General features: G+C 40.3%; 1 protein-coding gene across 1 annotated transcript in view; it reads right to left on the bottom strand.

Moving 5' to 3' along the window:
- Positions 1 to 26,227, bottom strand: part of TJP2 (tight junction protein 2) — a 52,593-nt gene that overhangs the window by 14,111 nt on the left and 12,255 nt on the right. Inside the window, exons 2-11 of the mRNA XM_060237442.1 lie at positions 14,265 to 14,318; positions 11,254 to 11,378; positions 9,618 to 9,720; positions 7,589 to 8,165; positions 7,155 to 7,258; positions 6,864 to 7,017; positions 5,143 to 5,254; positions 4,926 to 5,059; positions 4,088 to 4,151; positions 2,085 to 2,235 (exon numbers count right to left, since the gene is read on the bottom strand). Of these exons, the coding sequence (XP_060093425.1) occupies positions 2,085 to 2,235; positions 4,088 to 4,151; positions 4,926 to 5,059; positions 5,143 to 5,254; positions 6,864 to 7,017; positions 7,155 to 7,258; positions 7,589 to 8,165; positions 9,618 to 9,720; positions 11,254 to 11,378; positions 14,265 to 14,318 (1,578 nt within the window). The remainder of the gene's footprint in view (positions 1 to 2,084; positions 2,236 to 4,087; positions 4,152 to 4,925; positions 5,060 to 5,142; positions 5,255 to 6,863; positions 7,018 to 7,154; positions 7,259 to 7,588; positions 8,166 to 9,617; positions 9,721 to 11,253; positions 11,379 to 14,264; positions 14,319 to 26,227) is intronic.

The raw sequence follows: 26,227 nt of genomic DNA, 5'->3' as shown, positions 1-26,227 counted from the left end.
AAGATGATAGAATGCAGATCTGGCAGTGGTTGCCACCTGTGCCTCCATAGTTAATGAAGGCTCCAAGAGAACCCCTAGACTCTTGACCCTTGAAGCTTGCACTAAAGGTGCCCCATCGAAGGTCGGTAAAGGGATCTCTCTTCCCAGGCTGCCTTGGCTTAGGTACAGAACCTCCATCTTTGCTGGATTCAATTTCAGTTGACTTTGTCTGAGCCATTTCACAGCGGCTTGTAATGCCCAATCCAAATTTTCTGGGACACAGTCAGTCTGGCCACACATCAGGAGGTAGAGCTGGGTGTCATCTGCATATTGGTGACATCTCAGCACATAACTCTGGACAATCTGGGTGAGGGGGTGCATGTAGATGTTAAATAGAGTTGGAGAGAGAACCACCCCGAGACACCCCACACACTAGTGGGTGTCTCTGAGATGACTTCTCCCCCACTGTCAACCTCTGTCCTCAACTTTGGAGAAAAGAGGTAAGCCACTGGAAGGCAAACCCCTGAATCCCCATGTTGGCAAGGCGGTGCGACAGCAGCTGGTGGTCGACTGTATCAAAGGCAGACAACAGATCTAATAACAGCAACACTGCCGATCCACCTTGATCCAGATGTCTTAGAAGATTGTCCAAGAGGGCAACCAGTACCATCTCCATCCCATGTCCCGGGCGGAAGCCAGACTGAAATGGGTCTAATGCTGAACTGTCATTCAAAAACCCCTGTAGCTGTGCTGCCACTACCCTCTCAATGACTTTGCCCAAAAAGTGAAAGGGAATGTTCTTGAATGCGGAAAAAAACACATGATATTAGACAGACAGATTTAAAGGGCATCTGATACCTGCTGAGGAGTTCAAGGAGCAGGGAGGGGAATCTGCAGAGATCTTATAAACTCCATTCACACCAAATGCAATAAACTAATAATGAAAATAGGTGTGAGGGAAAAATAAGAGCATGTTTTTGTACAACTACTTTGTTTACAACAACCCTAAGTCTTGCTGTGTGAATTTAGATGCCACCTTAAATGTTACAAAAAAGTACGACAGAGATGAGGATAAGGAACAAGTTATTTACATCTCTCTTAGCATGTCTGGTAATGATCAAAGATGCTCTTTGTCTCAAGGAAGTCTATGTGGCTAATCAGGGGGTTTGCTGATTTTGGAGTAGGAGTATCCCATACTTTAAGGCTGTATTATAAGCACTGGCGATAACCACAATGAAGAGATGGCCACACAGTATGCCAAAACCAGCCATTTTCTCCCTGGTTTCATAATTCCATGGCACGGTTAATATTATCCTAGTTGATAATTAACATTCGATCTATATATGAGGGGTCTCATTACAAAACTCTAAAAGTGGGCTGTAATCAAGCTTCTGTGGATCATGCCTGAGAAGTGGTTATTCACCCACCCAAAAAAGAGCTCACAATATTAAGTAAGATTCTGGCTGCTTTCCCGCTTCATACTACAGCTGTCCATGCTACATAGCATACAGTAGTGGAGAGTTTCCACCCCTCAGCAGTGGGCATTTTGAAAAAGCTCTGGGCGAAGCAAATGAAAAAAAAAAAACCCAACCAGCTTCCATGAATTCTTTCTGCTTATGGAAGCTATTTGTTTAGTGAAATATATGCCCCCCTCCACTTTTCCCCCCATGAAAAGGTCCTAACGTTGCTTGGAGCAAAAGACACATTTTTAAGAGATACAAATCCATGGTATCATGCAAGCAGAACAAATGCCAAGAATTAAATATTACCAACCAGAATCAAACACCAACAGCCAGCAAAATTTTACCTACCATATTCAGCCTCAGTCTTAAAAAAAACTCCTAAATACACAGCATTACAGGCTATTCTGAAGGAAGATAATTACCGAAAGAGTGCACAACTGAACTGATAAAGATCTTGCTATCCTAATGGAAGACATAGCAAGAAAGTGCTGCTGAAAGAAGCCTTGGATCCACTCCTATCACATTTCCTTGTACAGATTCTTAAAAGTACTCTCATAGTCATAAATATTAAAATAAAGCAATTTCTCTTTCAAATTGTATTACAGTTTCTGCAGTCACAGAAACTGACTTCTGTTCATTTACCTTAAGAATCTGATCTCCTTCTTGTAGGCCTTCCTGTTCTGCTGAGGTACCTTCTTGAATTCCAGCAACAAATATTCCTACATCATTTCCACCAGCCAATCGGATACCCACACTGTCTCCTTTCTTGAATTTCACCATCTTTGTACCAGGGCTAAAGAGAGACATTAGGAAGGGTTCAGTTATCATATGACTAGAAACCATTTCTACATTATGACTTCATGTGATTTGCACACAGCAATGATTTGTGCACAGAAACACTTTCAACATAATGACTCCATGTGTCAAAAGTGGGATAGTCACAGTGTGAGAGCAACAGCATCTCAATCAACTCTACAATTCCTAATCATGGGGAAACCAATTAGTAAAGTGACTGTGACAATTATAGGACTTTCCATTACATTTACTCCTGCTAGGTAGCTTCTGTATCCCAAAGGCCAGTTCATATTATCGATTCCTATCATGCATGCAGGTATAGAAATGAATGGGGGAAAAGCTACAGGGAAATAGGCTATTGCTGCAGCTGCAATCAAGAAAAAGGATGCCAGCTCCTTGGTAACAGAGCCCATTTCATGCTAGCCTCTCTCCAACATGATCCTTTAGTGGAATCTGAAATTGTGAATTAGCTGACTGGATCACAAACTGCACTTGTATGCTTTCACAACTGTAATTAGGAACACTCCTGTAATTAGGAAAGTGTTGCAGAATTAGGGTCTGGACTGAGCCTCAGTCCCCTGCTAAACCTATTATTTTAATTTCTATGGCAAATTAGCCTTTATAGTTGAATCTTTGGTTCTGTTTCCCATGAGGCTTCAGGACTCCACTGCTGCTGAGGGCTTATTTTTGCCTTAGAGAGTGTTTATACATTCCAGGAGTTAGTGGTGCCACTATCGAAGTTTAAATAGAAAGGGTATCAGAGCCTGGCTTCCTTAACCTTCTCAGAGCTTCCTGACCCCCAAGATAGAAATAAGGAGAGGAATTTGGGTCGGCTCATTGGGTCAGTTCTACTTTGTCTTGTGTAACATCCACAGAAGTCCTATGTGATAGGTACATCGGTAGGTATGTTAGCAGCTATAGGTCCAAGATATATATCTCTAGTTTACTAATGGGGGTTGCTCATCAGTGCCAAGGGGCCTTGACTCAGTAGTTGGAATATATTCCTTATTTGTCTGTGTCTATACCGTACATTGAATCATAAGTACTGAATTAAGAATTATGAGTCAAGTTTGATGTTGTTAGCCGCCCTGAGCCTGCTTCGGCGGGGAGGGCGGGATATAAATAAAATGTTGATTGATTGACTGATTGAAGTTTGTATGCTGCATACCATATTCTTATATGTTTGGAAGGTTTTACATTTTGGGTTTGAAGTTCAATAAATAAGAGAGGTTTTTTTAAATAACTCTCTCTCTCTCGCTTTGGGAATCCTGCCAGTTTCTCTCCCTCCCCAATGAACTCAGTGGGGATGAAAAGAGGTTCCTGCACTCCTAGTTTCCCTAACAGAAAGTTAACTATAGCCTGGTGACCATGTAAGCTGCCTTATCTTTTATGAATATTTAGGAGACCTGGAACCCCCTGTAGGTTATGTTTCCCACCTCCCTTCCAGAGCTAAGGTTAGTGTTACTTCTGCACCAGTGTTTCCACCAACCAAGGATAGTATCACACTAATATTTGCAACTAGAGTTGGTAATCAGTTTGTCAGCTGTGATTTGGGCTAACTTTGGGATAGGATCAATATTGGTGCAGATATTATGCTAATCAGAGTAATTTTGAGATGGGGAGGGCCATATATTTAAACCATACAAGACATGGGACAGTTTAATTTCTTGCCCATGGTAAGGCAACAAGCATGGTACCTTAAAACCTATGTACACTTACCACAGATGTTCTTAAGCAAGTTTCATTCCAAATAATGTCTCCTACCTCATTTTATATAAACATCTAGCTGCTTACTATTATTTGGAGCTGTGGAAGAACAATGAGTGAAGGCAGTTTAAAAAAACTCATACCCAAATATTGCCAGATCTTCAGGACTGGGCTGAAGAAATGTTCTTGGGGCTGGTTTGGGTTGAACTGTATAAAAAACAAATCACAGAATTAGCCTACATTTTATATACAGTCATCACTTATATGTTCATAAATGAGAAATAGATGTGCTATGAATGTCAAAGTAATTTAAAGCACTTCCCAATATCTTCTAACTATATAATCCCCTTTATTTATGAGTCTCCCTTCCTTTGATATATCTGTATTATCACTAACAACATCTAAAAGGCTGATCAACCTATTCAGGTACAAGGCATTAAAAGTCTTTCATACCTATTCATCTTGCTATTATTAATTCTAGTAGAACAAAGAGTATTTGGGGACTCTTTGTGTGTATGTGTGAGGGGGTAACATTCATTTTTGTTCTACGTGATACTTTCTGTTCTTAGCCCTTGTTCTTGCATTTAACACCCATCAATGTTTTTTGGCCATCTCCCACCCTGTTCACTTTCAGTTTTGAATTATTAAGATTCATAGTTAGTCCTCTACTGAAAAAAAAGTATCTTAACTTCATCCATTTCTAACAGGCAGCTGGAAAGATAATTTGGCATGCAGCTGCTGTAGCAGAGAAGACATACAGCTTTGTCTCTGATCTATGGAAGACGCTCAGGGGGATAAAGTTTAACACTAAAGAAGAGAATTGGAATGACAGCATGAAGAAATGATTGCAAAATTTACTCACTGAAACTTATCCCATTACCCTCTGACCAAATACCATTTTCATAATTATGTATTAATTCAAGCAGGGCTTTTTTGCACATTGCAATCAACGTATCTCAATAACAGAAATCTGGCACTGACCTGGTGGCTCATCGTGGTACTTTGGTTCATGATTTGTGCCTGGGTTTACAGTTGCTGTGAGATCACTAGTTGACTTAAAAGGTGTAGGCATGGCTCCCATTTTGGACAATCTATTGGTTGGGTCTTCTTTTGAACTTAAAACAAAATTAATGTAGTTAATAAGAAGTTGAAGACTGATTAACAAAAGTAACTATTTGAAAATGTCTATAGACCCTACCTTAGTTTCTCCCTTAGCTTTTCATTGGAAGAATGAGAGTCTACATCTGAATGATGGAGTCTTCTGTCTTCCTGAGGAGAGCAAGACCGGTTTGACTCAATTTCTGAAATGTCTGTTGAAAGAACACACTATAAATTCTGGGTAAACTGTAAGCCTATAATTTGGATATTAATTTATCACAACAAACATTTAAGAAACAAACAACCACACAGTGATATTAGACCAAGGTAAAACTAGGGAAAATTCCTACTCAAAAAATTAATTTTAGATGGTTTAGTCCCATCCTGCTTGACCGGCAAAAGTATGCACCAACTTTCACATAACAGTCCTTTACTCAAGAGCAGGGATTCCACAGATTTTCCACAAAGAAAATCCAAAGCCTTTCCCAGTGAACTAAACACTATCCCACAATTCAGCCAGCAAAACTCTGGCCCAGAGTTACACCCCCCCCCCCTGTTTTTAATGAGAGCATATGAGTAACGAAAAATATCCTGAGCTGGAAACAAAACACAGACAAGGAAGATTTCTCAGATAAGCACCGGACAGAAAAATCCTATTTTAAAAAGTTTATATTCCTGTATGTTTCCTGGGTCTTCTAGGAGACACATGAGCTACTCTGCAGCAGCCGGCAAGCAACCAGTAGCTCATGAGCTACCTGCTGGAGATCCTCTGCTCTGCATACAATGCCACCAGCAGCAAGGAAGCCATTCAGGCATAGCTGCCTTTACAGCAGGGATAAAATGATATAGAAAAGAATCACATTGCTGCTCCTAGGCCATATAATCAGCTTCCCTAAAACATTACTAGAGCAATGTGTCAGCAATCCCATGGCAACAGCTCTCATGCCAATACCAGTAAAATATACATCAGGCCATTACTCTGATCTGGTATAGAGAGTTGCTATGAGTTCCTTGTTTTATGTCAAGGCCAAAACTGGATTGAAGGACACCAGGATTTCAGTTTAAACTATCGGCACTCAATGTACAATATGAAAGTAAATCTGCTAGTGAACTGGACATACTCGCCCATTTTCTCCCCCCACCCACAAATTAATGGCATTGTTTGGAACTGTCTGTCATTGCTGCCATTTTGTGAGCAAAACTTGTCATACATGAAGATAATGCATTGCTTACCTAATTGATGAACACACAGCAAAATAAATTTTCACTAAAGACACAGACACTTTCTACTTAAGGTTGTCAAAAAGCAATGAACAACTTAAAGCATGTAACAATAGTTCACAGGCTGAAAACTTACAGGCAAAACCAGTGCATTTTCAGGCTTCTAATGTTTATCTGATACCTAACCAGAGTTTGTAGGCAAGGTACGTGGGTGATTCTCTGCCCAGAGTCCAATCTGAGCTAAGTCTCAGCAGTGCAACCTGCTCTTTATACCAGGTCTCTTCTCTTCATCATTCATTAGCTTAAGATTTTTATCCTCCTCTGTTTTCCATACTGAAAAGAAGAGTGTTTCTGAGCTTGTGCAGGTTGCCTCACTAAAGATGACATTCTATGACATTCTTCTTACACTAGGAGAAATATAACTTATGTTCTGCTTTATTTTGTACTTATTAATTTAAATCATGTATCAGCCACCTTTCTCCCTTGTGGAACTCAAGGTTTATAATATAAATAAAACAATTATTTAAAAAAATATTTAAAGCCATATCAATAAAAAATACAAGTATAAACTCACAAAAGGTTACAATTTCAACCTCTCACCTTCCATTTCTGATTCACTGTCATGCATTGAGGGAATGTTGATCAGGGTTTGTTTTCTGTCCCGCATGACAACCAACTGGAGTTTTCCTCTGGATTTCTCAATGAGTTTCCTTGCATCAGATAACGACATATTTTCTGTCACTGTACCGTTGATCTGAATTGGTAAAGAAATACCCCCAACAAACCACTTTAGCATTGTGTCTTCATTCAATGTCTGCAAACACACAGTTTGCAAACAGTAAAAATACAGTTTACTATAATTATACAGAATAAAAGGCCCATGCAACATACTTTTAGAATAATGTCCCCTTCATGCAAATTGCCATCTTTTGTTGCTAGGCCTGTACTGGTCATTTCTTTGATGAAAATCTGACTCCCAAGCCGGAGACCATATTCTGTAAGGGGAAAGAGGGAGAGAAAGTTTTGTAGTGTCCTACAGATTAAACAGATGACTTTATAGAGAATGCTTTCTCAGGCAAAAGTCCAAGAAGTCTCAGAGACTTCCAAACATTTTATTGAAGGGGCTCATTTTTCCTTGCTTGGACTTGAAGTAAACTCAAATTTCTAGCCATTCTAGCCAATTTCTAGTTTTCAAAACATATTGGCAATATGGATGTGGCTTTGGTGTCCTGCATGTCGATTTTCATCTATATCAAAAATAATTTGACCCTCTTCCCGATTACATAGGATAAATTCTGCAACTTACATCAGTCCATTACACTTACCTTCATTTGATCTACTTTTTGTGAGGAGAACATTAACTGGCCCACTTGGATCCTGTTGTCCATCATAATCATACTGATGTTGCAATTCAAGTGAAGGGCTGCGGGAATTTAGCCGATCTCTGCTACCACTCCTCACTTCCTTCTTGTACTGAGGATCAGGACGACGTCTCCAGCTATTATCTCTTGGTGGACTCCTACTATCACCATAGCCATGTTCATACATGTCATCTCTGTCAAAACTCCGGCCCCTGCTTCGGGGTCTTTGGTATTCACGATCTAAGCTTCTCTCTCTGTCCACACTCCGGCCCCGACTTCGGTCCCGGCTGTAGCTGCGCTCTCGGCTATGGTTGCGCCCCCTACTTGGGTCAATTCTGTAGCCTTTATCTAGGCTGTTTCCCCAGCTCTGGCTGCGGCCTCCATTTCCACTATGCCAGCTCCTTTCGGTATAGCCACTCCGAGTGCTTCTGCCATCAAATTCTGCATGGTCATCCGTGACCTCAAAGGCTCTGTAGTCATAATCAAGAGAAGGGCTCCTTCTAACAGCTGGGAGCTGAACTTTTCGAGGCCTTTTCACTACCTATTCACAGAATTTAAGAACAGTTTTGCAGTTTTAAAGTGTTTCTTTTTATATTTAGCTAAAAGAATGCTAGTGAACGCCAATATAAATGCAACACTGCATAGTTTTTACTCAATTAGGCATGCATCTGGCTGTATAGACAGCACCTGAAACACAGACTGTGGCCCATTAATATTGCAGATATATGGGCACATCTGTAAATGCAGCAAAGCCCCTTGTAAACAAGGCATCAGCTATAAACACTTTTTGTAAACACTATTACATATAAATCAGGTTGGAGAAAACCTCCCCCCCTGCCCCTTTTCTTATATCATTTCAAGTGATATAAGTAAACTACTCCAGAGGATATTTGTTCTTCTAGGATTAAAATTTTACTTTGCATATACCAGACTCCTTTAAAGTGTTTAAATGCTACATTACTTGCGTTTTTCATTGCCTTAACCACAGAAAGAAAAAATCTTTTAAAGCCATACATAGTGCATCTTCCCCAAATAAATATAACAGTCAGATTAGACAAAGTTACCCAGAATATTGGCTCTTTTCACAAGGAAATCTCTTCAGTGGGTGACTTCTGCAAGGCTGTTGGACCAACTGGTTGGACAGCTTCTCCTTCCTACTCTAAAGTAATATCTAGGTCAGGATGCTTTCCTGAAGTGTAGAAACCCCCTCATATAAGCAGTTCAACAAACACCAATAGTTCTTTTGTTGATCCTTAAGAACAACTCATAATAAAATAAGTAAAATTATCTGCTTTATTAGACAAAATTGGGATTGCAAGGAAATACTTCAGGCTTCCAAGTCTCAGAGAACCTTCAGCCATGTTCCCCGAAATGCTTCTTGTTTATTTATTATACCACACTTTTCTCTCCAAATGGGGATGCAAAGTAGCTTACAACAGTCTGCTGTCCTCCAATTAATTATCCTGACAACTTGCAAAGTAGATTAGGTTGAAAGCATATGACTGGCCGTAGCAAGCTTCCTTGGCAAAGTGAGGATTCAAACCTGGATCCTGCATCTCCTAATCTAATATTCTAACCACTTAGCCATGCTGAAGATGCCAGGGTTGAACCTGAGATTGTCTGCACATAAAGCTTGTGCTCTGTCACTAAATGAAGGACTTTCCCTACTGTTGTTTTAATCAAGAAGGAGGTGTTCCTTCCACTCTTCCGTACATATTTGTACTTCAGGTTGAAATACATCATTGTATAAAGGAAAAAAAAGCTTCATGATTAGATGCAATAAAAATTAAAATTCAGGTTAATGGAAAAGACACAACCGCCTCCTCCTGATTTGAATAGCATTTGATCCAGATTTGATCCAGATTTGATCCAGATCCTTCATATACTCCATGAATAGAAACTCCCTTCTCTGACAAAAGATTAAATGGTTCCATGAATTTAACACAGCTGTCACCCTCCCAAGTCTCCCAAATACAAGTAATAATTAACTTACAATGACAGCCGTTTTCCCACTTTTCCGTAACTGCTGCACAGCAAAAGAATGGGGCACATTTTCCATCAGTGTCCCATTAACCATAACCACTCTGTCATTTTCTCTGGAAACAGAAGTGCACTGTAGATTAGATGAGACTATTTTTAAAATTGACATCTAAGTTTGGTTTAAACTACTTGTCTTGAGTCAATCCTTCCATGAATGCAGTGCCTAAGCAGGGAAAGTATCCCACCCCACCCCCCAGCTTAAGAGAGATCTGGTCAACTTACACTTACCTGCACACACACTCACTTCCCACCCCCCCATACTCATGTGGAGCTAGGTCATTATTTGGAATGGAAGGTCTGTGCATGCTTCCCATATTCCTGTTCACCCCCTTCTTCATTTAGGAAACAGCAGGGGTGCAATGCTCCCTCTAAGCTGTGGAGTCTTGTGAGCAAAAATTCTACTTTGTGAGCTACTGGCATTAAAATTGTAAGCAAGCAATTTGGCTTCTATTAGTTTGCTCTGATGCCATCCTTCCTGAACTAAGACAAAAATGTTCAAGCAGGAGACTAAAAAACTGTGAGCTAGCTCACATTAACTCAGTTTAGAGGGAACACTGTGGGAGGGATGAATGGCTTTCCTGTAATGGACTGGCTGATGGACATTGTACACAAGTGCCAGAGAGTAAGGGGAAAACAGACTCTTATACTTTGCAGTGATCCAGGCACATTTATTTATTATTAAAATATCTATATCCCATATTTCCTCTTGGCTCAGCATACAGGTCTGCACCCAACATGGAACTAGAACAAGCAGTAGGGCTTTTTAGATTATTTCTTTTTAAAAGCAATAATAAAAGGGATATCTTGTGTAAAAACTGGAGATAACCAGAGATAACCCATTAAACTCTTGTTAAATACAAAAATAACAGTGTAATGATTTGAGCAAAAGCAAGCTTTGTAAAGCAACCCAAAAACCATGGATACTTTCCTATTTTTGTTCATCATAGCACCTTTCCAGAACTTGATCACATTCACTATGTTACCTGTATGACTGAAGACAAACTAATGAAAAAACACTAATCAAATGTTTCATTTCATTGGGATTGTTGAACAGTCCTGACATACGAAGCGTTACAACTAGTGACAAACAACAGAATGGAACAGAAGCTTTTACTTACTAATCCCCAAGAGTCAAGCTGAGAGTTACTCAAACAAGGGATGTCATTGTCAGTGGCTAACCCAGCATTAAGAAACCAGTTTAAATTACTGTTACCTGCTCAAGGTGCATGTGGCTTGCAGTGACTGGATATATGAAGTGGGTTCTGTAATCCACATGAACAGTTATACCTTGTCTGCCTGGGATTGTCCTGTACCTTTTCCCTTCAGAAACAGGAGCACAAAGCACTCCATTGCTGAGTGGGAAATGCAGTTTCAGTTCTGTGCTCCAGCTATTAGACTAGGTGCCAAAGTAAGAGGACAACTAGAGTGTACAAGTTTTTCAAATAGAGATGGCCAGATCAAATAACTATGTTAGTTTGGGTTACATCTGAGCTTTCAAGAAAGGCAACATTTAGAAGCACTTGCCCTTTGGAAGGAAAAATCAAGGCAAAAGAAAGGCAGGCATTACTGATATAAGCAGCCATACTTACTGAAGTAACCCATCAGCTGGACCACCTGCAAGAACATCTGAAACAACTATGGAGGTTTCACCATTTTCAAAATGAGGGTTATCTCGGCCACCAGACACTGCAATCCCAAATCCTCGTTTTGAGTCCTTAAAACAAAATTCCAGAAAACACACAAAAATTCTTAGCTAACCACTACAATAGAATTTAAAATTGGTCAACTACCAAGATCATGTCAATATCTCAAGGAACAATCCTTAATTGTTTAAGATGTGTAAGATGATCCTTCCCCATGAAGTCAGGACCCATAGAGTAAAAAAACAACATAAAAATGGACCCTGGTAATAGCAAAACTGCAGCAGAAACAGAAACATTTTGTGAATGATAAGCAACACAAAGAGACTCTAACATTTAAATGCATATTCACAAGTGACAGTACTACAGCTGCTTTCTAGTAATGAAGCTCTCATTATTCCCCCATAGTTCCCTCCATATAACACCCATAGTCTGGAATTGAAGAAGTTAGCAGGGCACTATGGGAGTTTATAAAATGTTCTTATCTATATTGCCTTAATTGTTTTAACTTTGTATTGTGTTAGTGAAATAAATCGCCCAGAGCTTGGCACTAGCTGGGATGGGCTGATTAATTAAATCCTCCTATTCCTTTAAAAACCTATGTTTAAAAACTGAAGATGAATTGATTTCTTGGTGGTGGAAAGTGCCATCAAGTCACAGCTAACTGTAGGCTTTTCACAGCAAGAGACATTCAGAGGTGGCTTCCCATTGCCTAGCTCTGCATAGCAACCCTAGACTTCCTTGGTGACATCTAATCCAAATATTAACCAGGACCAAACCTGATCATCTTCCAAAACTGGGCTAGCCACGTCATGGTAAATTGCTTCTTAGTGTCCATCTACTCACAACCCTCAATACAATGAAAACTTTTGTACAATTACCCTTTACCAGGACTCAGTACTCCAAGCCAGTTATTACCTTCTCTCTTGCTATTTCAAGATGGGGAGGGAAAGATGATAATCAAGTCTTCACCTTCCTACACACTCAGCAAGTCTTAAACCTTGGGTGCAACTTGCACTTATATCCCCAGTGAGTAATCTTTATGCAGATATACTGGATAGCCCAGGCTAGCTTGATCATCAGATTTCAGAAGCTGTGCAGAGTTGGCTGATTTGGATGAGAGACCACCAAGGAATACTAGGGTTCCTATGCAAAGCCAGGCAATGGCAAACCACCTCTGAAAGTCCTTTGCACTGAAAACCCTACAGGGTCACCATAAGCTGACTGTGATTTGATGGCAAAAAATATAAAGGGGGAAAACTGTATTTTGTTGAGTCTATGCCTGGGATATGATGGAGTAAGCAGGTTAAATTTAAAACTTGTTTTCAATCACCAGAAGAATACTTTTGCCACCAGAGGATGGGGTGGAGTAATTTTTGCAGACCTCCCCTCCCACTGCCAGCCCCAAAATCACACCTGGTATTGTTCCTGGAAATGCCATGACTCCTGGGAGTAGTGTTACAGGCAGGGCTGGCGCTAGGGTGCAAAGTGCCCCAGGCAGACTTGCCCTCTGTGGTGCCACCCTACAGCGCTGCACCACACTGCCCTTCCCTCTGCTCGCACCCCCTCCCCTCTTCTCTTATTTGTGGCACAACCCCTGTTCCCTCCAGCGCACTCAGAGGAGTGACACCAGCCTCCCTCTTACCCGCTTCAATGCGGGCTTTTAATTAAAGCATTCTCTGAAGAGCGCACACAGTGACGAGGCTTTGCTACACCCTCCCTTGGGGGAGCGAAGCCTTGTTGTCATGTGCTCTCTTGAGAGAACGCTTTACTGAAATGCCCACAATGAAGCGGGGGAGGGGGAGGCTGCCGTCACTCCTCTGAGCATGCGGGGCAGGGGGGATTAGGCATTTGTCTGGGGTACTGGGAGGGGGCAGCCCATTTTTGCACCTTCCCTCCAGGCGCCCTAAGCAAATGCCTAATTTGCCCAGTGGGTGAGTCAGCCCTGGTTACATCAGGTACAATGGAATCCAGAAGGAGGTGAGAGGCAGGGAAGTTCTGTTCCACAAGCAGAGCTACCCTCATGATAGTTTGGATACAACTAGTATTCCCTCTAAGCTGAGTTAGTGTGAGCTAGCTCACAGATTTTTAGCCTCTAGCTCACACATTTTTATCTTAGCTCAGGAAGGATGACCCCAGGGAACAATAATTTATGCAGTAGCTCACAACTTTAATGCCAGTTGCTCACAAAGCAGACTTTTTACTCACAAGACTCTGCAGCTTAGAGGGAAAATTGGATACAACCCTAAGTTTTCTTTACACATTCTCTTACCCAGTAGCAAAAAGGTAGAACAGGGAAAATGTAGTATTTTTAATGTCTGCACATGAGGAGTTTGACCTTCACCCCATCCAGGTGTGCATTCTACTTTTTCTTTTATATTGGCTTTAGAATTTGAAATATTTTTATAGTTCTGCTTGGTTGATATAAAATTCATTTTCCATTACAAGATATTCACAAAGTTCTGAATCAGAACATTTAAGCATTTAAAATTATACGCTTTCAAGATTTCTGTTTCGTTTTTAGCAATTCCAAGTCACCAAATATATGAATGTGCTCAATATAACATGTTTGTCTAAAAAAAGCTAAAGGTAGTCCCCTGTGCAAGTACCAGTTATTTTTGACTCTGAGGTGACGTTGCTTTCACAATGTTTTCATGGCAGACTTTTTACGGGGTGGTTTGCCATTGCCTTCCCCAGTCATCTACACTTTCCCCCCAGCAAGCTGGGTACTCATTTTACCAACCTCGGAAGGCTGAGTCAACCTGGAACTGGCTACCTGAACCAGCTTCCGCTGGGATAGAACAGGTCGTGAACAGAGGGCTCCGACCGCAGTACTGCAGCTTTACCACTCTGCACCATGGGGCTCTTGACATGTTTGTCTACAAAACATCAAATAATACATAAACACACAGAGACCTCACAAATCTGTTTGAAAACTGGGAATAGAAACAGCTTCTCACCTTTTGTAAAGTCACTGTGTACTGCTCCCATATCAGCTCTTCCATGCCTGGGGCCTGTTATACAATTTTTAAAAATATACATTCATCAATCAAACATCGCAAGAGAAAAATCTCACTAAATCCAAAAAACCCCCCCAAAAAACCCAGAACCATTTCAAAATCTGTATCAAACAGTTGGAATATTTGTCAGGAATCCCATAGCACTGCTTTAACCATCAATGTTAAAGTACAAAATTTAACAGGAGAACTTGAGGCAGTTTATAAACATAGACTTAAAGGAAATCTAGCACAGTATAAATTCACCCCACTTCCTCAAACATTTGTGACTACAATACAAGTTACAATGGTAGGAACCGACCTCAGTAGCAACAGTATGCAATCTCTGTTTTGCAAATATGAAGTATATAATGCTCAATACCAGTTTATCCTAAACTGTCAAGCTGGAGATGACACCTTGCAGACCCCTTTGAAAAAATGTAGCCATATCAGAGACATGAGGACCCAAACTAAAACTTAGGTGACACATATATTTCCCCAACCTTTTCTATTGTTTTTGATAGATCCTAAATACACTCTTATCTAGTCCAGCATAGATCCCAGACATATGTTCCAGAACACCTCTGCCTTGGCTGAGTTTTGTGAGAAACAAGCTCTGTATAATCATAATATTGACTGAACTCCTTAATGATCTTCTAAAGAGAATTTCATGCAGATGTGAAGAAGCATGACACACAAATATCAACCAGAACCGCTCCACATGGAGAAACAATTGTACTGACAAAACTGCCCACAATGTATCCTCTAGAACAAAAACAGAACCACTCTGAAATGGTACCCATACCCCAAAAGATAGTCCATGTGGATACTATGGTCAAATGCAAAGAACAACACTGACATGACCAAGAGAAGTTACAGGATAACTCTCCTTTTTATCTCTCTCTCTCTCCTGCTTTCAGGCATTTGCCACCCACCAGAGCAAGCAAGGCACTTTCAGTCCCCACCTCAGGCCTGACATCAAATTGAAAAGGTACCACATACATTGTTTCCATTCAACATCACCAGGAACTGTCCGACTACTATCCACTTCAGCAGTTCAGAAAAAACAATTATCCAGAGAGTTGAATGAAAACATCCCCAACATCTTGAGAGAGGCGGAAGGGGACATTTGGGCTTCTGACAGCTGGCAACCTTAACAGATGTCCCCTTCCACTTCTCTCAAGATGTTGGAGCACCTGCTCTTCCTATGGGGTCTTGAGCAGCTGGCCCACGTGTATGTCTGCTGTGTGGCCTGGTTTGGAGGGAAAAGGAAGAGACCACCAGGAATGAGGGGCTGTTGCCATGGCATTCTCAATGGGGTGAGGATAAGTCACTGTAATAAGCACCACAGCTTATTGTTACTTCATTGTACAGGAAAAAATGCCAATAACAATTAACATATTTCTACTAACATGAAGTTTCTTACTAAGCTTTAAATTATTTTTCATGTTGGATAGTACTACAATTTTCCCCAATTGGAGAAAAAAAGAAGAAGCTGAGTTGTAACCCTAATACATAAAGCAGAAAAGAGTTTCCCAGAATAAAATAAATCAAACTGCTAAGAAAGTAAATGAGTTTTCTGTTTATATGGCTTTTGCACAATGGAATCTTCAAATTAAGTGGAACCAGCTCATGAAGTTACATTCTGGAGACTAGCAAATGTAGCACAGACAAAATACTGATCACCTTGGGAGTTCACCAGGCACAAAAGCCATCTGTGCTGCCCTAAATCTCTAACTCATAATCTCTTTAACATTATAAAATTTACAGCTGTTTACTGTTGCAGAGATACTAACCAATGCTGACAGATTAATGGAAAGGACCAGAATGAACTTGGGGGGCAGGGTAATATCACAGATGTTATAAATAAGTGCCTGAAGACTCCTGACTGTAACAGGGTAGAGAATACATCCTCCATCACAGCACACCATTCCAATTATATTAGAAAGCAGCAAAACAAAGGCTTTTTTTGTATGCACTGTTCCTGCTTTAAGAAAACCACTAATTGCTGAGAATTGTTAATGCCTTATTGTATGAAAAATACATTCATCTGTAAAAGGAACAGTTATCACACTGCAACAAAAATTAAACAAGTGGTGAAAAATTTGCTAATACCTTGTTTAACAATTTTACCAGGCCTGTATTAAACGCCTATTGCTTTCACTGATTTGTCTCCTAGCTTTGTAACCGTAACCCACTTTCTCACACCTTAGACAGCTTTTTTTTTAGGTGCACTGTTTTCTAATTCTGCAATCCTAGGCCTACTGCATTGTCTATTGGATGTTTTATGTTTTCAGTCTCAGTGAAAAAAGTGGGCTATAATCAAAGCAAGCAACTTAAAATAAAATCTTTTAAAGCAATATTTCCAAGCAGAATTTTGCATAGATTTTTCTGCTCATTAATTGTGATCAGAACAGCAATTTCAGAATTCAAGTGCCACTGGTATTTGAGGCACTCTAATACTTTCCCCATAAACAGCTTGACTTTGAGCTATTTTAGACTACAATAAATGATTGCATATTCACATTAACCATACAAGATTCAGAACCTCCAGTTTTAAAAAGGGAGGAATGGGGAGGAGACAGCTAATATAATTTTTTTTTAAAAAAAAATAACTCACGTGCCATTTTAAAATCCTTAACTTTTTCACTGCATGCAACCACATTCGCTGAAAAGCTTGAGCTGTCTTCATTGTGGCAGGCTATAATCTGTTAAGGGACTCTGAATGTCCCAGTGTTTTCATCAGTTTCCACCACTCAAACATTGTTATGTAAGTCTAATACAATAGTGGCCTACATACTCAGCAAATCCTGCTATCACTTCACACAGTAGTTTTTGTCTTTTTAAAGAAAACCTACAAATGAGAAGACACCTACTTCCTTAACACTGTTTTCTCAAATAGAAAATACTCAAACGTAGCGCTTTAAAATACCTAGTTAAAGAACTTTTCATATTTATCACTGTGTAAGTACAAACCTATGGACTTCACCCTCTACCCATGGAAGGAGAGGACAATGCAAACTAGGTACTTATGGTAGAAGCAGTTCCTAGGTCTGGAGGTGTTTAGGCTACAAGCAGCAGATGTTAGTATACTAAATGCCCTATGGTCCTTTGGTTGGCCTCTGCCTGAACAGCCCTCCAAGATTTTCTGAGGAATTTGGGAAAAGAGAAAGAGCACCTTTGTACTTGTAAACCGTTGCATCCCTTAGTGCTTCTAGCCAACCCAACAGCATACTGAGCTCTCATTCCTTTCCTGCTTGATTCATTCATAGCAGTCCATTTTGCCTCTCCTAACCATCCTTGATGGATGCTATTTGACTGCAATCACTTCTCTTTCTTTTTTATGTGTGCACACATATGCACATACCTAGAAGTCATAGTGACCTCTGGTGACTGACCCCTACGGGGGGGGGGGGCAAGGAGGATATTCAGAGAGGTGGTTGAATAAAGCCTGCCGCTGGTCTCTCAGTTCTGGTATTCCAAGGAGGTCGCCCATCCAAGTACCTTGCCAGAACTGACGCTGCTTAACTTCCGAGATCTAAGAAGATCAGGCTTGCCTGGTCTATCCAGATCAGGGATGCAATCACTTCTCTTTCACCTGGTGATCAGACAAGTGCTTCCCTGGGGCGCACAATAGCTGCTGTGCCCCTGTCCACTTAGGGATAAACCTTGCTCTCAAAATGTGCCAGATCTTGTCTTTCAAAGCAATAGCCATTATTTTTTTTTTAGATTGCCTTTTACAGCACTCCCACGGGGCTTGCATGGGAAACTCTCAGGTGAAGCAGAGGTGGAGAAGTCACCAGAAAATAGAGAGCCAACGCAATCCAAACCTGTTCTCTTGTGCATTTGCTTGTGGCTTATTTCTGAAAGCAATGCGATGGGGGGAGAGGGGCTCATGGAAGATTGCTTATTGATTTCCATGAAGGGTAGGATTTTTAGCTTCAGAATGATCCTCTCACACAGAAACTGGTCTGTGTTCTTCTATGTCAATCCTCTTCTTCACTGTTCTCATAAGAAAATTATCACTGCATAAGCAGTTCGTTGCTCAAGGGAGCTAGCTGAGAGCTAGCTAGCTAGGGAGCTAGTTGGTTCATAGTAACATAATAGGCAAGTGACAACTGATATAGCTGGAAGCACGTCAGGATGCTTGGGGAGGAGGAGAAAGAGAAGCAATCTGGCTTGCTTTTTAAATATATAAATGCAGAGAAACTGTTGCTGTCAATCAAAACTTGCATTATAAGAACATAAGTTATATTCCTACCAACCCCTTCACATTCTAACTAAGCTGAAAGACAGAACAACTATAAAGACAGAAAGTAGGATTGGTTTACAAACTGTTCTTGGATTGACAATAAAAGGACACATCTACACAAAGAAATGAAAACTGAGCACACAAGGGATAGAAACAGTACTACCAGAAAGGACCTTGGGAAGCCGGTACAACATTCAATAGATTACCAGATGGAACAGCTAATATAGAGTGGATTGCAAATACCTTCAAGTCTCTTAGTTATTCAGAGGTGAGTTGCCAAGTTTTGAACAGGCGAGCTGTCTCCACTAACTACGTTTTTTTTAATCACACCTCACAATTTTATGCTCCTAAGAAATAAAAATACAAGGCAATATAAAATTTGCCTTTGCTGAATCACCTGTAATGTCTTTCACTAGGGGAGTCAACACTCGAGAACATGCATGTGTGAAAAGGACCAAAGCGTTGCAAGAAAGCTAGCAGCACTTGAAGTTTCAGTAAAAATAACAACAAAATCTAAGCAAGAGGTACGGTGGCCCTCTACAGAGTTGGAAACCAGAATTCAGTTCATAAATCTTGCATGATGATAGCTTCAGGGTCTGCACATCCTTCTGGATTATACAGTAGTTAATTTAGACATCAGACAATGTATCTGCTTTGTTGTTTTACATTTAACTACTGTCTTTCCAATACAACTCAACAAGACAGCTGAAGTTAGTGGAATATGAGAAATCAACCACCTCCAATCACTTATCACAGGGAACAAGGAGATATCTATTATGACTTTCCACTTTCATCCAAAAGTGCCAGTATATATTGCTAATACTTATCAGGACCAACTAAAATATCAGAAAGAAATTGGTCTTAGCAAAAGTATTATCCTAATATTGCATTTCCCCCCCTAACAAGCCAACACCAGTTCCTGTGATTTTTCTGTCACATTTTTATCCCCCCTTCCCTTCCTGGAGTCCAGGGCAGCAAACACATGATTAGTTTTAATACATGCTTATTCCACCCATCAGTACCTTTTCATTTTCATCCATTTTGTCCTCACATTGACCCTGTGATGTAGGTTAGGCTGAGTGGTGGTGACTGGCCCAAGGTCACCTGGTGTGCTTCACAGCCAAGCTGTGGTTTGAACCCGAGTCTTCCCAGTTCAAATCTGACATGCTAATACATACACAATACAGGATCCCTATACCAATTTTTGTTTGTTTTTCCCAATGGTATCTGTTTTCCAATACTTTGCTGGGTCAAATGCAGAACTCTACCCATTCACAGCTGTATGTATTTATGACAGAACAGCTAGGCTCATTTTCTTTCTATCCTCCAGTTTCGGATGTATTACAAATTGTTTTTGTAATGATCTCCTTAATTTGAACATCTTGTGTGCTTATAGAATAGCTAAGAAAATGAATGGTTAATTTGGTGCTGAATCATTTACTGAAGGTCATATCTGCACTGACTGCAAATCTGGAGCAATGCCAATGAACAGTGTGAATTAAATTGATTTGTCACAGCAGATTATTTACACCCTTCTTACCTGTCGTTAAATAGCAGATCTATAAACTTGCTTTCCACTAGAGGGTGGTATTATGCAACTGTTTGATGCTCTTCACAAGAATAAGAAAACAGGTGATTGCAGTTGGGTGTTAATGAGATCCTATGTACTTCCAAGCCACACATGCTTCTTAGGGAGATGGCATTAACACCAGATTGGAATACAGGATAATTTTGATTCCTATTCTCCGTGTATATATATTTATACTAGATTTACTGTATTCCTAACAAAATGAATACAAGTAGACAAGTACCTGAAAGCCAAAAAGTGGTAAACCTCTATATTTTTCAGTCTGAGCAGCTTTGAACAAAAGCAATGGGCAGAACTCAGCTTTTTCAAATCCTCTGAGGATTTTCACATATTTAAGGAAAGCTGTTCGTAGAAGAGTTCAGTTGTGTAATGTTTGTCTATAGCTTTGACAAGAGAGATTAAGACTCCTCGTACTTCTCATATTTTATTTTTGCAAACGATGACCAAGTAAAGTGATTGGATAGTACAATATTACTATTAGGGTTTGTAGAATCTTTCGGGCTCAAGTGCCATGTTCGCTTGAGCCCAAAAGATTCTACAAACCCTAATGATGTTACCAGCCGTGAAAACCTGAAATCTTTGATAATATTACTATTGTTTTCTTGGTACAGCCCCCTGCTCATTTCAGTGGAGCTTGTACAGAAGAACTTCCTAGTGTACTGTGTCACAGACTGCTCTCCCTCTCCCCTGAGAAGAGGTTAATTCCATATGTTGTTGCAAAGTACCACATTATTGACAAAGTACCATTGACAAAATACTGCATCATTCACATTCTGTGAAATCAGCCATTTTATATGTATATTATATGTGTATTATTTTAAGTGATGTTAAATATCTTTTAAAAAAATATGGTTTAAAGGGAACTTGGATTCATTATAAGCACATTTTAAAGCCTGTTCTTCCAGCATCTTGAAGATGAATCCATGATACTGAACACACACCAAGCTGCTTTTTCATGTAGTATCTATTTGGCTATAGAGGAAAGGAAAAGAACTGTGTACAAGAAACAGAACAGCAACACAGATCTAATCTTGGGTTCTTGGACAAACCTGCCCTACAGGTGAGTCTGATAAGCAAAATTAAAACCACATTCTCAATGTGAGCAGGAGTACCAGTGCATATTTGTAGATTCATAGCAGCTTCAGAAACATCTATGAGGTATCTCAAAAACCAATCTATTTTCCACTTTTCGAATAATTTCTTGTAAGAGGCTTGATATAAAGAAGTTATCCACCATCTTAATATTTCACAGTAGCACTACAAATGTTGTAGCCACAATTACTGAATTGGTGCAGCACTGTTAGTACACAGCAGCACTGCTAGTACTGTGAACAGAACACCAGACCCATCTGCAATAAATAAGATCCACAGCATGCCTTAATATAAGAGAAGGAGCTGGCTTAAATACAGCAGCTGGCAAGGAGCTGACTGGCTATTCAACAGAAGACAAATTAAGTACCGGAGACCTCATTAGGAAATATTCTCTCTTACTAAACTCAGGCCCAGTTACATGGAGGGAACCCAAATAGATGCGAGGCCCCTCCCTTTTCCTATATCCTTTTCCCCTCCCCCTTTGCACCTTTTGCACCTTTTCATGCTTCCATCTCTTTCTAACCCACCAACAAACCCTACATATGATCTACCCCACATTTCAGCTGAATTTATTAATTTACTACATTTATATCCTACCTTTCTCTGCAAAACTGCTTACACCATTCCCCTCTTCTCTTTTATGTAATTTTTAACATAATTTTAAGCTATGCTATTAGTGGTTATATGTTTTAGTTATATGCAGTGCTTTTTTGTAGAAAAAACCCAGCAGGAGCTCATCTGCATATTAAGCCATACCGCCTGGCCTGGGAGCATGTGGCTGCCACATGGTGAGTCGGGCCAGCTGCAGTCCTGGCCAGGCCAGGCAGAACTCCACTCCTGTGGGCTCCAGCAGAAAAAAAGCACTGGTTATATGATGTAGTGGCTCAGTGCCATAATAAATTATCTTCCCCTCTTCTCTGTTTTATCTTCACCACAACTCTGTAACATAGGTTAGGCTGGGATTGTCTGAATGGCTCAAGGATACCAGTTAGTTTCCATAGCACAGTAATTATTAGAACCTTCTAGATCCCAGTCTGAAACTCTAACTACTACTGTACCCTGGCTTTCATGAGGTGGCTGCTCTTGAACAGTAACAAAAAGCTGGGCCTGAGCAAGTCCATGAATCTGCATCATACTGGATACATGCTTCTGGCCCTGGCCCTGATAAGTTTTCCCCCAAAGTCCAAAAGAGCCCTGGAAAGCACTCTGCCCCTCCCTCATGCCTTTTATTGGCAGAAACAAAACCTTTAACTGATAATACTGGTGTGGTTACCCAGGGCTTTGTTTGTAGAAAAATCCCAGCAGGAACTCATTTGCATATTAGGCTACATGACTTTACCAGGTCTGGCTTCTTGGTACTCCCCTATGACAGCCAGTGTGATGCAGGAGTTGGTGCTTCAGAGCAGGGTCTGCCAGACCCAGGTTCTCGCAGTGGAAGCTAGCTGGGTAAATTTAGACCAGCTACATACTTTCACCCTAACCTACCTCACAACGTTGTTGTGCAGATCAAAAGGAGGAGAAGAGAAAGATGTAAGCTGCTTTGGTCCACACTGTGGAGAAAGACTGTACTTTTCCTAGGTAGAGGCTGTGGGGAGGGGGGAGGAGATGGAACGCTGGTCAGGTCAATTCCCCTACAGAAAACGGCCACCTTGGAAAGGTGGAAAGACATGAAGGGTGGGGGGAGTGGATGCCTTCACTTGGGCAGGTGGGAAGACAGTGAGGGTGGGAGAGCACTCAACCAGAGCCTCTTTCTACAGCCCGTTCGTTGTATTTCCCCCCACAACTAACCTTATTCCTAGTACAATATAATAGCATTTGTCAAGGACAATCATATAATATAAAATGTAAAAGACAGAAAATATTTTCCCTTACATTGTCTTTGTTGTTATTTTTGAGGTATTTATTTTACGTTTAAGTTTCAAACTTCATAGTTAACTGTTTTGAATACATCAGTAGTCTCATCATTACTACATATTTAACATTACATATTTTCACAACTTCTGTATATTCATTAGACCCTTTAACAGGTAAGTAATACATCGAGGTGTAAAGGAAGGTCTATTATATATCTTATATTATATATCTTTGTGGGGAGGGACGGTGGCTCAGTGGTAGAGCATCTGCTTGGGAAGCAGAAGGTCCCAGGTTCAATCCCTGGCATCTCCAAAAAAGGGTCCAGGCAAATAGGTGTGAAAAAGCCTCAGCTTGAGACCCTGGAGAGCCGCTGCCAGTCTGAGAAGACAATACTGACTTTGATGGACCAAAGGTCTGATTCAGTATAAGGCAGCTTCATATGTTCATATCAAGAGTCCATTTGTATTTAGGATGTTACATTTAAAAGAGATTTTAATTCTACTTCTATTTCATTACCATACATTTGTAAACAATATTTTAGACTGCTTCTCATTCTAAGTTTGTCTTCTGCTAGCATAGCACATATAACATACTGAAATTTCATAACAAGCCTGCTTCTAAAACAGACCTGTTAATTTTGCCATTATTCAACAAGCTTATCTTCCCATTCTTCTAAATGTGGACAGACATCTAATTTCCATTTTGCTATCTAAATAGTTCTAGCCATTCTCATCATGTATTTGAATGTATCTTCTAAAATTTTTGGTAATTTGTTAAGCAGAACACCTAATGGTATGCTCTTAGCTTCCATTGGGAATGCAAACTTTAATATGTTCTGCATTTTTGGTGCATTTCCTTCCAGAATCTTTTAGCTTTTCTCCAAGTCCACCATATATGAAAGAAGGTTCCATCTACATCTTGACCTTTCCAGCATTTTCCTTTAATTTCTGTACTGTGTTTTATTTAGGCTTTTTTGCTTACCACTATGGCGACTTCTACTGCCCTTGCAAGTAATAGTACCAGACTGATATCCTTCCATTGGGGGGGGGGGGGATCAAAGGTACAAATGTAGCAGAGAGGGAAGGGAAACCCTTAGAAACCTGGGTTAGGAGTGCTTAAATAAGGGAACTGAATAATCACCTTTTTCTGAAAGCACTGAATATGATTAAGCAAAGATGTTATTTCACAGACAGAGTATTTAGGAGAAAAACAATTAATGCTTTCAAGCCTTTCCTGTACTTTGACATTAACAGGGCTCAATACAGAATTGAGTTTATATTCCTTTTACTTGAGTTATACTTTGGTAATTAAAAATAATCCTCCCTTCCTTACTGAGAAGGAAGGACAGAGGAGAAGAGAGAAACAGATTCCCTAAGATCTTAAAAGCCACTAGTCTAAATTTATAGGTTTCCCATTTACCTACCCTGGGTAAGGAACGGCCTATGCCCAAAGAACTGAGCAGGAAAAAAATAGCCTCTGCATAGTGGCACTTTAGGAATTTTTCCTAATCTCTGTGGTAAAAATGATAGAAACCAGGCCTACAGCATCATCCAGAAGTGACATCACATACTCCCCAAACTCCACACTCCCCAGGCATCACCCACAAAATCTTCCACTATCTGATAAAGCAGTACCAGAATCCCAATTTCCGTCCTTTCCCTGAATTGATACACTCATTACTTTAAAATTATGGTTCAGTGGAATAGCCTCTGCTTTTCATTCAGAAGGTCCCAGGTTCAATTCCCAGCATCTCCAGTGAAAAGGACCAAACAGTAGGTGATATGAAAGACCTCTGCATGAGAACCTGGAGAGCAGCTGCCAGTCTGGGCAGACAATACTGATTGTGATGGACCAAGGGTCTAGTTCAGTTTAAGGCAGCTTCATGTATGACTATATTAATAACTTGCTCTTTTAAAACATGCAGATCTTATACAATGGCACAGTTTCCAAAGCACACAGTCTGGAACTCCGGCAACAATGGTAATTAAATCCGTAGCCCTAAATAGCAAGAGAGATCTAAGACACTGCTGCATTATCTGCTCTGAAGTCTTCAGTTTTCCTTTTCCTCTCCAACATCTCTTGCATCAATTGAGACAAAGTTAATTCTATGCTAGAACAATTGTAAACAAAAAATATCTTCTTGTGCCTAGTCTACATACACAGCAAAGTGAGACGACAGACTGAAGTGAAACACAGCAAATGTGGAAACTGTGTTTTATTGGTTCCCTATATAAAACTCCCCCCCCTTTCAGAGCCTTATACAGGCAAGCATTCAGAAATGTGATCCCATGCCTATTCTCTGAAGCTGTACAGGCAACACTTTGCAGCACTTTATATCTCACAGCTGGCAACATCAATATTACATTCTTCATAGTGACAAAACTAGCAAGGTATCCTTAAAAACCAAACCTAGGCAGGCTGTGTAGGGTGGACTGAAGAACACTTTAACCTACTTCTGCACTTAAAGGAAAGCTGTCCATGAGCAAATGTTAAATGTATTAACATCCCTTACCATAAAATCTAAGAGTGCTTTACAGAAAATGTAGGAGTTCAATAAATAGGTCTAGAATGTCATAAATGCAGACAATGTATACCACAGGAACATTAAGAGCCCAGGTCTTAACATGGTTGGTTTTGACGAGCACAGGCCAGCCCAACTGATCACCAAGGACCATACTGAGTTAGATCAACCAATGGTGTGACGGTGTAAGGCACTTCATATGTTCCATATAGCCTCCTCCTTTCTTCCCTTCTTCTCATAGTGCACCCCAACAAAATTAGGACTGACAGTACTACTAATCTAGACAGGTTACTAGATGGAACAGGACCAAGTTGGAACTTCTATATCAAGGCTATTGCAACACCTATGCTAGGCCTTATGCCTTTGCTGCATTCAGCTAATGTCGAGTCCACTTCTGTACTCCCCCATCCTGTGTTTGAGACAATCCTATATAGATAGAGGACTTGCAAAGTCCAACTACACTGGCCTTTCATTCTACATGCCAGACAATCACCATATCCTAGTTTCCAGGAAGCACTCCAATCGCTATTCAGTATCTCTTAGCTGTCAGAGCAACAGAACAGGTCTCTACAACTGAACTATCTTTCTGAACAGTTTCAAACAAACAACAATAAAAACAA

This window comes from Heteronotia binoei, chromosome 4, assembly GCF_032191835.1.
Source record: "Heteronotia binoei isolate CCM8104 ecotype False Entrance Well chromosome 4, APGP_CSIRO_Hbin_v1, whole genome shotgun sequence".
Classification (NCBI taxonomy): Eukaryota; Metazoa; Chordata; class Lepidosauria; order Squamata; family Gekkonidae; genus Heteronotia; species Heteronotia binoei.
This window is presented reverse-complemented; position numbering and strand designations above follow the sequence as displayed.